General features: G+C 41.2%; 1 protein-coding gene across 2 annotated transcripts in view; it reads left to right on the top strand.

Annotated features, from left to right (window-relative positions):
• NBAS (NBAS subunit of NRZ tethering complex) overlaps positions 1-12,232 on the top strand; it is a 332,635-nt gene that overhangs the window by 263,193 nt on the left and 57,210 nt on the right. For both annotated transcript variants that reach the window (XM_024747243.1, XM_024747242.1), the window contains 3 exons: positions 2,976-3,191; positions 6,582-6,784; positions 8,872-8,961. In XM_024747243.1, coding sequence (XP_024603011.1) covers positions 2,976-3,191; positions 6,582-6,784; positions 8,872-8,961 — 509 coding nt within the window. The remainder of the gene's footprint in view (positions 1-2,975; positions 3,192-6,581; positions 6,785-8,871; positions 8,962-12,232) is intronic.

Raw genomic sequence — 12,232 nt, 5'->3', positions numbered from 1 at the left:
TATTAGGTGCTAGGGATACAGAGATTTAAAAAGCACAGTTTCTACCCGGAAGGATCACATTGTTTAGTCAGGGAAACGTACAGGTAACCAGCCGATTTTAACACAGTGTAATGCTTTCTTTGATACAGGTAAGCTTTAAAAGGAACACGTAGCAGGAGGAGATGATGTTAGGGACGACATCTCAAAGGAGTGAACCCTGAGCTGATTCTGGAAGGGCAGACAAAGGCAGGCTTGAGAAAGAATGACAGTTTTTTCTCAGATACCTTAAGACTGGTTTTTATATCTTCTTAAAGGACTGTAAGAACTAGCCAGCCAGCCAGCCAACCAAGAGAAGATGTAAGAGACTGCGCGTGCCCTGCAAAGCCTAGCATGTTCCTATCTGGCCCTTCCCACCCCTGCTCCGTCTAAAGTGCTCACTAGTGGTTATACATAGGTCATAAGCCTTCCTACTTCTGCAACTCTGCTTTTGCTATTCTGTCGTTTTGAAATGTTGTCATTCATCCGTTCATTCCTTTATACCTTCAACAAGTGTGTTATGTATGAGCCACCATTCTGAGTTCTGGGAAGATAGTGACAGTCAGACCGTAAGCAAATAGAAACACAGCATGCCAGTTGTGAAGAAAAAATAACGCAGGGTAAGGAGAACGAGGACAAGTGAGGACGGAGGATGTGGCAGCTCTTACTCAGTAGTCAGGGAAGCCTCGGATAAGGCGATGTTTGTGCCGAGTCCTGAGGGAAGCACAGGAATGAGCCATGAGGATACGCTGGGAGGAGAACATTTCAGGCAGAGGGACCAACAAGTGGAAAGGCTCTGCAGGCCTGCAGGGAGGTGAGTGTCTCAGGAGTGGGCTGAGAGCGGGAGAGAGGCGGGATACAGGCTTAGAGAGGTGGGGTGAGGTGAAGGGCAAATCATATAGGGCCTAGTAGGGCTTTGAAGCCTCGATTTTGTTCATGCTCTGTCAGAGCCTGTGACGAGGCAGACATGACCAAGTGGCATCTGTGTGACGCGCAGTGAAGGGGAAGCCCTGTCTTGGTAACCACGGGATCTGAATTCCGACTTTTACTCTCCTCACTCTCATAATGAACCCAAACATACCACCCAGCCTCCCTGGGGCTTGGTCTTTCCATCCACATAATGGGGCGTAGGGAGGTCTGCTGAACTAAACACAAGTTCTAGTATCTTGTATTTCTCAGTCACATAAAGGAGTTCGCAGTTTATTTAGGGGAAGAGATAGTAATGTAACTAATACTTGGCAGTCAGTGGTAGCTTCTGATTTTGTTTCATGTCATGGGTGCTGGGAGGCAGCCATCACGTAAGGAGTGGGGGCCACAGAACTTGTTTGGAAGCTGCATTTGCAAAGCAGATACTTACAATTCAGTGAAAGCAGTGCTTTCCTAAAGATCCTTTTACCAATATGTATATGGGATTAAGAAAATGCCATCTCTTATAAAACATTAATCTTATGTGGAATGACTTGGAGGGAGCTGGTGGGAAATGGAGAGTGGGGGAGGTTTGCCATGTGTTGATTGGTGTGGTCGCCGGTGCTGTGTATTGAAGCCTGTGCCTAGTTTTCAGAATACCCAGAGACGGACCGTGACTGATTTTAAGAAGTAATAGGACAGATAACAGTTTGTCCTAGGACTCTTTATCTGTTATTGTTGTTGTTGTTTGTAAATCAACACAAAGCCCTTTTAAGGCTCTAGTACACGTCTGCTGGAGTAGTTGACAAGAGACTGAATTCCAGGGTCCAGAGCAGCACAAATCAGCAGGGCCTGAAAAGGCCCCAGAATGGCTCAGAGGTACGTGGTGCCTCCATCAAAACGGGTTAAGTTTAAACTTAAGTTTGCATTCTTGAGGCCAAGTGAACTTAACATATTAAATATTAGAGTCGGGGCTTCTCTGGTGGCGCAGTGGTTGAGAGTCCACCTGCCGATGCAGGGGACACGGGTTCGTGCCCCGGTCCGGGAAGATCCCACATGCCGCGGAGCGGCTGGGCCCATGGGCCGTGGCCGCTGAGCCTGCGCGTCCGGAGCCTGTGCTCCGCAGCGGGAGAGGCCACAGCAGTGAGAGGCCCGCGTACTGCAAAAAAAAAAAAAATATTAGAAAAATATAACCCTTACATACCTATTGCAGTGGCCGTCACATATAAGAATTCAGTAAGCAGTTGGTGAGTAAATGAGTGAATACAACATTATTATAGAAAATTTGGAAAATTGAGAAGAACAGAATTGCTCATGATCCCAACACTTTAACATAATGGTCACCAGTAGAGAGAGAGAGAGAGAGAGAGAGTGTGTGTGTGTGTGTGTGTGTGTGTGTGTGTGTATTCAGCCACATGCACAAGTATACTTCAGATTTTAATGTAAGCATGGTATAAATAGTTTTATGATTTCTGATTTCTAAAATTGAACATTTTATGATAACCATTTTCCAAATGGCTTATGCTGTTTTTATAATTCTAATTTTAACGGCTGCATAATGTTTTGTCTAGTAATTTATCATAAGCTGGTTACCATATCTCATATCATCAGGCAATTAGATTGCTTTTGAAGTTTTATTTTTGTGTTCTTATTCCAGTTAAAATCTTCATTCCTGTGCTGTTTTCTTCTTTTGAATTATTTCCTTATAGTAAACGATCAGAACTGGTTGTAGAATTGACTCCTCATTTTTTCACTGTAACCAGTAATCTATTTGACTTTTAGTTTCATCAAGACACCACCTGCTTTGGGGTATTAGCATTTAAAAAACTGTATTTGCTCATGTAATAGTGCAAGTGGTACCTCCCTATTTTTGTTTTATTCATGGAAGAAAAACCAGTCTAGCAAAAGTCCTATTCACTAAAGTTGTACGTATTAAAATTTTACTTTTGTTCTCTCTACCACATTAATATCTTTTAAATATGCCATGTGTAATAATGTAGGGTGATTTATCTCACTTTTATTCAATTCCTGTTTTTCTTGTTTGTTTGTTAAAGCTATCTGTGGAAGCACGTAAAGAAATGACTGGAAAGGCTATTAAGACAGTCAAACATTTTATTGAGAAGCCAAGGAAAAGAAATTCAGAAGACATTCAAGAGGCTAGTGATTCTAAGATGACCTACGCAGATGCCTTGAATCATCTGGAGAAGTCACTGGCTCACCTGGAAACCCTCAACCACAGCTTCATCGTTTCTCTGAAGAATAGTGAGCAGGTAATGAAATTCACACTTCTGTGTGCTCACTCACTCAGATAATGCCAGTGTATTCTTTCATTTATCCTTTAAAGCTATATTCGTAGTTTTGATAGGGTTTTCAATCTTGCAGATTTTTTTTTCAATAACCTTTTTTTTATTGAGGTATAGTTTATTTACAATGTTGGGTTAGTTTCAGGTGTACAGCAAAGTGATTCAGTTTTATTTAGATATATATATATATATATATACACACACTCACACACGTGTGTGTGTGTGTGTGCATGTATCCTTTTTTCAGATTCTTTTCCATTATAGGTTATTATAGGACACTGAATATAGTTGCCTGTGCTCTACAGTAGGTCCTTGTTATTGATCTGTTTTATACATAGTAGTGTGTATATGTTAAGCTTAAACTCCTAATTTATTCCCCACACCTCCAAATCTTACAGATAATGGTCTTAAATCTTTATCCTTTAACCTCGTCATTATCTCTTGATTGTCAGTTCAGTTTTCGCTTCTTTAAAAAGGATTGTAGGCCACTTAACACGATTGATAAATTGGGGAGGAAGGACGTGAGGAGGTGAGAGGGGTGGGAGAAGGGGGGCCAGGATGGGTAGTGGTTGCTAAAGCTGAGAAATGATGAAGACTGAGGTTCTCAAGCTCTGCTTCTAGCTGGTAGATGTTTTGCTGTCCAATTGAACAGTGATATATTTTTTTCCCCCTAATCTTCAGAAAAATTCAGAAATAGCCATCCATGCCTGCTTCAATAGTTTTTTTTTAAAAAAAATTGTATGTACTCATCCTGTTTTTATGTTGCATTTTCCAGTGTAACTTCATTATTGATATGACTTTTTTGGCTAATAAAGTTGTTCCTAGTTGGTTTCTTGTTGAGACCCTGATGGTGTCTCAGAAAGCACCCCATGAGAGTCAGGAGCCCCTGCCATGATGAGGTCTGGGGACCAGGGTGTTGGGACTACATGAGGAAACCCTCTGTAGCCTTGGAGCTTTTCTTCTGTATTGTCACAGTCATGGAAATTTTAATATTCTTTTCCATAACTTAAAAGTTGACAAATCAATAAGTAAATGATCTTCATCTAGGTGATAAAAGCGTTTAGGTATATAAAAAAAAATTCCATTTGCCCTTTAATGCTATGGTGAATGAACCTGTAAGTGGCCACTAACCTCCTCTTTTATTTTTCTTAAACCTTACAAGTTTATTGAATTGTATTCTTGGTTTGTAAAAAATATTCCTGACCAGAAAGATCAGTCAGTGGAGAGGAGTCCAGATAATGAACAAATGGGAGATTTCAAAATATGTATGAGACACAGAAATGTAAGCCCCTCATGCAAAAGATAAGGGGAAGAATTCAAAAGTCTGATAACACTTTTATTTCATTCTGTGCTTTACAGCGCCTGTTAGGCTATCTAATGAATAATATTAAATAATGGTATGAGCAAGATAGAAGCCTTTGCAGGGAGCAGATTGGCTTTACCAATCTTGATTTTATCCTGTTGATACTTACAGTTCTATAATCAATAATTATAAGAACTAGGGTAAAATTTGGATCTTCAGGTAAAAGTGATTTATACTTACTAGTATAAAACTTTTAAAATATGTATTCATTTTTCTAATCAAGTATTCTATATTCATATCTGGAGAATTGTCATTACTCTCCTTGGAATAAGTATTGTCTTTCAGTGGCTAGAGTAGTGTATGTGGGGCCAAGGGGGTTATTAACAAAATCAGCCACTTGCTTCAGCTAGATTTAAAGGTACCAGATAGCTACTTGCAAATGTTAGACCGTGGATGATCTGTAATAGGAGCCTTTTCTGATTCCTAAATTGAACATTATATGATTTTGTTAAGGCGCCTTTCAGAGCAAATGCTGGAAGTAACTTCAACTTCATATATTTGTCCCTTTTAAGTTCAGGCCTTGATTTTAACCTCTTTATATGTACTGCGTGCAAGACCATCTTATGTACTCAAGAAGGTTAGTGCAATTTCAATTACAGGCCATTGGGGCCTCAGTTTCCGCTTGTCTCAGTAGGGATACTAGTAACTGCCCTGCCTAACTCACAGTCTCTTTTTTTTTTAATAGAAAGTTTAGAAAACAATGGGGAGAATAGTGACATGAAATCTCATGTGCCCAACTCCCAGCTTCCACAATTATCAAAATGTGACCAATCTTATTTCACCCCTACCCCTACCTACCCTTACTACGCTCCTGTGGATCATTTTAAAGAAAAACCCAGTCAGCTTTTCATTTTATCCACAGATCCTTCCACATCTATTTCTAAAAGATATGTTTAAACTTAACCACTACAGCATTACCAGTAAAAAAGGTAATAGGAATTCTTCAATATCATCAAATTTCCAGTTAATGTTTAGATTTCCACATGGTTGTTTTGAAAGACAAAGCAGTTATACTGAGAATTACTTGTGAAAGTTGGAAAGTGTTATTAACATCAAGTGGCCATATTTGGTATGCTGAACAATGGTAGCTGGTGTCCTATTAAGTTATCTGTTGTCATGTTAGTTTGTACAGTGTTACCAAAGAGGGGCAGGCAGTGTGGAGTGGGAGGGTGCAGTGGGGAAAGTAGAATCTCGGATTCTAATCCTAAGATCCATTAATGGCTGGTTGTGCGACTTTGGACACGTTACTTAACATCTTTGGTCTTCTATTTCCCTTTTGGTAAAGTGGAGCTAATTAAAAAACTCCTTGTGGGATAATGATAACCATTAAATCAGACGACATATGTACAATACCTGGGTTTACATAGTTGATGCTTAATAGATTATAACCATCATGTGGTTATAGCACAATAATAATAATAGAGAAATTTGCCCTTAATGAGCATTACTTTGTGCCTAACATTGTGCTAAAGGACTGATTTTTTTTTTTTTTTTTTGCGGTACGTGGCCCTCTCATTGCTGTGGCCTCTCCCCTTGCGGAACACAGGCTCCGGACGCGCAGGCTCAGCGGCCATGGCTCACGGCCCCAGCCGCTCCACGGCATGTGGGATCCTCCCAGACTGGGTCATGACCCCACGTCCCCTGCATCGGCAGGCGGGCTCTCAGCCACTGTGCCACCAGGGAAGCCCAAGGACTGATTTTTATATTATTGAATGTTTATGACATCCTCTGTTCATAAGAAGTGATTGTCCTCATCCTCGTTTTATAGATGCTGGAAAGTTGAGATCACAATGGCTTACTAATTAAAGCGAGGATTGCACTCAAGCCTGGGTGGCCCTGGAGACCAAGCTCTTAACAACCCCTGCGTATTCCTCCATGTGGTGTTTGTGGTCATAGCGTATTTGGTTTGAGAGCTTCTAAGTATATTTCACTCTGTCCATGTAGACATGTAATTCCTAGTTGATATTTACATGTTGAATTCCCTATGTTTGCAGGAAACACTGCAGAAATATAGTTACCTCTATGATCTGTCTCGGTCAGAAAAAGGGAAAGTTCAGGATCAAGCCGTGGCCATGTGTTTAGACGGTCAGCCTCTAAGAATGATTCAACAGCTGCTAGAGGTGGCCGTTGGCCCTCTTGACATCTCACCTAAGGATATAGTACACGGTGCAATAACGAAAATCATCTCTGCGTTGAGGTAAGCTATAAAACAGTCATTGAGGAGAACCTGAGCTGATACTTTGCCAGTAATGTGCTTGTTTCACGGTTGTTAGAAAGGTAAAATACTATCATGTATGTAGGAGCATTTTATAAAGTATGATGTACTTCATAAAAAGGGAGAGACTATGATTAGACTTCTCAGTCTCATGTCTTAAAATATCTTGTGAATGGAGAACCATGGCAGTGTTCTGTCATTGGTCCTGTGTGTAACATGTCAAGAAGCTAGCTAACTTCTGGGTAGACCCTCTCTCGCACCCAGATAATTCTTGAAATAAGGGAAAGGCCAAAATGGCATGTGAAGCAGGTCGCTAAGTGTCAGACTGTCATGTGACTTCAGCGTGGATTTTCAGAGCTTGTCTCTTCTAATTCCCCTTCTTTGTAGCAGTGGGAAACCAGTTCCCAGAAGTTTCTTTTGAAGTACACAAGGCAAGGTTAATCATATACTGAAGAAGTTGGACATGTGTTAAGTATCTTAGGACATTATTTACCTGCAATTAATGGCATAAAACTGACAATTGAGAAATTCTAGCTTTCTGTCGATAGGCTGGTATCTTTGTAGGAATACATCCAAGGGGATTAGGAAAAAGGGAAAGTTGAGCTTAGAAAATAATGAGGCATCAAGTGCTTTCTGTGAATAATGCAATTAGCCTAAAAGATTTAGTTGTGTTTAAATTATTCTTCTTTTAAGCAACTTTTTGATTAAATGCGTGTCAATTTTCAGCAGCTGAGCTGAAATCAAATGAGGCTTCGTCAGTTTAATTACCCAGCTTCATCCGGTTTTCACCTTAATGCTCTGAGGTATCTGGTAATTTTATATACAGGGAGAGAAATGAAATAGTGTAACACTTTTTAGAAATCGCAAATATGAAATGAATAAAGCTTTATTCTATTACGAGCTTATTATGTTTTGGTGGTGGTTGTGATTATAAGAGACACTTTCCTCTTTCAAATGATGACAGATAATTGTTTACCATATTTTATACCTTTTTGATTCAGTTATCTTTTATTATTTCTTAAATCAAGGCTTAGATGAAGCTCACAAAAATAAAAATTTGAAAAATTACTGCTTTGAATATAATTTAGTTTATTTTTCAAAAATTGTACATTTTCATATAATTAAAATATGATATATTTTTACGTTTATAAAATTCTGACATAAATTATACTCCTTTCTTTTTCCCTGTGCCCAGTTCTACTACTGAAGATTTTGTTCTGATCTAATAAATGTTAGACTTAGTGTACAGGAGACATTCAATAAAAATGAGTTAAATCTTTCAGTAGTGGGGGGAAGGGGAACTTCAGTTCACCTACCTCTTTTTCAAAGGAAAACAAATTGCTATTGACTATGTCCATAACATTTACGTTTTAGAAAGTTAGTGAAATTTAGTAGGCATAAAATGACAAAGGGACGAACATACAGCAGCAGTTGGTTTAAATCATATAACAAACTATTCAAAAACTCATCTAAAACTTCTCTTTCCTCTGTTACATTTTCAGAATTCAGTAGAGTTCCAGACATACGCATTTGTAGAATGGGCATAATAGGGCCTGTCTCATGGGCTGTTGAGATTATTAAATGTCAGGATGTATGTGAAGCACTTAGCAGTGCCTGCTACCTAGTAAGAACCATGTAAATATTAGTGTTTTCAAAAAAAGGCCAACTAGAGAATTTAGACTACCATATACTTAATGCTTAAAATAGCTCTTATTTTTAATGCCCATTGAGTATATCTTTGAATTTTTGGATGACAGAATGCAAGTAGATTTTCTTACTCTGTCTTTTTCCTTCTTTTTTCCCCCTTTTCCTCTACTCTCTTTGTAGGAAAACAAGCCTGTATTAGACTGTGAGCTCTTTAAGGGCAGAGGTTTCATCTCCACATCCTTAGCACACAGTATAGGACTTGGTACCCTTGTGGGCTGCATATACCACGATCGGCCATGAGCTGGTGGTATATGCTGTGCCGAGATCCAGCTGGATTCATCCGAGTGTAAGTGTCCACTTGTTTCTGAGGCTTGAGCCATCCTGTTCTGATTCCGTTCCTCTCTCTGTCTCTCCCTTCGCAGTGGAGGCAGTGCTGACCTCGGGGGGCCGGCGGACCCTCTCCGCGTCCTGGAAGGGGTTGTTGCAGCCGTCCACGCCAGTGTCGACAAAGGGTAAGGCTGGAGCAGTTTGTGGGTCTCACTGAATGGCGTTCCTCAGAGTCCTAGGATTACTTTTAATATCCATGTTTATGAAGCTTCCGTGACTAAGCATCTTTTCTAGGCAGTTCTGAAGGAAGAGCTGAGGAATTTCTGGAGATGCGTTTTCCCAGCTGTACTCTTAGCCCATCAGCTCCAACAGGACCCTCTCCTTCTCTCCTGGGCCTTGCTGGCCTCAGAGAGTGTGGTCTCTTCCCACCTCCTTCTGAGGGTGGCCAGGGAGAGGAACCTGCTCTGCTTCTTAGGAGAGCAGGGGTTTACATCTCCAGGAGGTTAACTGTACTGATTAAGTACGGAAACTCCTAGAGTGTATATGTTATTTTTTAAAACCTTTATATATGTTAAATCTGTGTTGTCTGAGGACTGAGAGTGTAGAGGCTTTCTAAGTCTAAAAATGTGTGTGTCTCCAAACCATTTTAAGAAAGAACCTTTCATTCAGGTGCACTGGTAGTAGTAGTAGGAATAACAACAACAGCAGAATGACAGTTATGTATTTCCCAGAGTTGACGAAGATCTTTCCTATGTCTGATATCCGTGGCAGCCCTGTAAGGCCTCACCCCAATTTTCTTTGATACAATAATAATGAAGCGTATTTGAGAAACCCCCTCATAGTTCATTCAGTAAAATATTGTTTTTATTTGCATATCGCCTTCCAGTTATTGTTCAGGTACAGATACATTTTTACACGATTTCGATCAAAATGTATGAACACTTCTCTCTTCTGTTTTAGTTACTTGCTATTGGAACTCTTTCCATTGATCTTTGTAGATTTAGTGGTTATGATTTTTGACGCCTGCATATGTGGTTGCCATTCTCAGATGAGGAGAGAAAGTCTGGGAGAGAGGAGTTGACTTGCCCAGAGTCAGAGGCCTAGGAAATAGAGCCAGGAGTCCAGTCTGTCCCTGCGTCATAATTTAGGGCTCAGATACCTTTATAGAATGTCTCCACGCATCGCTTTGGGCCCGCGGTTTGAGTGAAAGAACATAGGATAAGCCATAAGACTGGGTCTGGCAAACATGGCCAGCAGGGCCCTCGACTTACTGTGCCTTTTACTTTGCACGTTTTCTCTAAACTCCCTCGCTTGTGGGTCTTTAAATGGTAAGGAAGCCACAGCTGTGGCTAACATGGGCTTCTTATTCTAAAAAGAAATGTCACCGTTCTGCACGTTTAGTGTGTGTCATGTTCCATGCTCGGTCACGAACAGCTAGTTCTGGGTAGGAGGAGCTCAGAGTCTTACAGTTACCATGCAATAGAGTGGTCAGCGCTGTGCAGAAAGCAAGGTGGAGGGAGTGGCTTATTTTGCCCGGGGAAGTTAGGGCACGATCCACACGGGGCGGCATTGGAGCTGGTCTGTGACATCTGAGTCTGCGAGAAGGAGGAGGTGTGGTCCAGGCAGAGACACTGCTTCAACAGGGCAGGTGCAGCAGATAGCAGGGTGGGCAGAGATGCTGCGTGGGAAACCCTCAGCCACTCTCTAGAGGGTCCATTGAGCGGCTGCTGTTCCAGTCACAGCCCATCAGTCAGTTCTCAGCTCACCGCTCCCCTGTGAGCTGTCGCACAGTGGCTGTCAGGTACCCAGACCTGGGTCCGGGCCCACGTGATGAGAGGGACCTTCACAGGCACTGCTTTAAGCCCCTTCCAGTGGGGTCTCTCAGTCTCATCCCACTGGGAACATCTCAAAAAATTAGAAGGCAGCGTTTTTCTTAGTGAATTTCCAGCCAGATATACAGAAGAATCCAACTTGGGTCACTCGAATACAGACTTTTCTTAAGCTTCAGTTTCCAAAGAGGAAGACATTGGGGAATGGAGAATCAGAACAAGATCTTACTTTTCATCCCAGAGACACAGAATAACAAAGGCTCCTTAACAACAACAAAAAACTTAAGTGAACTTTTTTTTTTTGCTTAAAAAAGAAAAAGAGGAAGACAAAGTCATAACTTTTATTCCTGGCAAGTGTTCTGTGAATGTGGACAGTTAAACCTGACACCCTTGGCTTCAGTTCTCCTCCCTGAGAGTGTGTCCACCAGAGTCACAGGGGGGAGTCACTCTGTCTTTTCTAGGTAGTTCCCGGGGAGCGGGGTCTTCAGAGTGACATGGGGATTTAAACTCTTTTAAAGTAATCCTCCAGGATTGGCAGATACAAACTATTATATGTAAAATAGGTAAACAACAAGGTCCTACTGTATAGCACAGGGAACTATATTCAATACCCTGTGATAAATCGTAATGAAAAAGAATCTGAAAAACAACATATGACCGTATGTATAACTGAATCACTTTGCTGTACACCTGAAACCAACACAACATTGTAAATCAACTATACTTCAATTAAAAAAATCAAATAAATAAAGATAGAGTAATGCTCTTGGGTCACTTGCTCGTTACTTGGTCTGACATGACTGACTAACCCTCTAGGAGGCCACGCCAGGCGTGTGTGCCCCTAACCCTCCCTCGGTCCCAGCCCTGTAATGTGAACACGCATTGCCCACTATGGCACCTGTTTAAACGGCAAATCATGTCTCTTCATATCCATTGTCAGCTGTCACAAACACACGCCCGTGCGCACGCACACACACACACACGCACACACACACACACACACACAAATATGCATGTGCTCTTAGGTGAGGCATACACCGTCCCATAATATTCCTGGCAGAGAGATTAAAAAGTCAGAATTATGGTGTGTGTATTAATGGGTACCACCAAGAGTTCAGTTTTGTGTTTAATTTTTAGACAGTTTATGCCTTCATCAGCATGTCCTCCTTTGACTTTTTATATTGGTACAGATACCATCTACCTTTTAATTGCAGCTCCCGCCTCTCCCGTGAAAGCCCCCTTTCCCTTTTCTTCTATCTGTGCTAAGGGTAAACGACGTAAAACCACAGCACCCGGGCAGGTACCAGTGGAGCCAGCAGCCACCTGTCCAGGCAGACTTCCTTTTAAATTTAGCCACATTCTTGCTTCTAGATATCAGGGTTAAGTCTTCTAGGGATTTGAAATAGTGTCAAAAACGTTTTTTTTAAAAAATATCTTTATAGAGTATAATTGCTTTACAATGTTGTGTTACCTTCTGCTGTATAACAAAGTGAATCAGCTATACCTAAACATATATCCCCATATCCCCTCTGTCTTGCGTCTCCCTCCCACCCTCCCTATCCCACCCCTCTAGGTGGTCACAAAGCACCAAGCTGATCTCCCTGTGCTATGCGGCTGCTTCCCACTA

Source organism: Neophocaena asiaeorientalis, unplaced genomic scaffold, assembly GCF_003031525.2.
Source record: "Neophocaena asiaeorientalis asiaeorientalis breed wild unplaced genomic scaffold, Neophocaena_asiaeorientalis_V1.1 scaffold398, whole genome shotgun sequence".
In the NCBI taxonomy this organism is placed as follows: Eukaryota; Metazoa; Chordata; class Mammalia; order Artiodactyla; family Phocoenidae; genus Neophocaena; species Neophocaena asiaeorientalis.
Note: the sequence above shows the minus strand (reverse complement) of the source record. Positions and strands in the feature narration are given on the sequence as shown.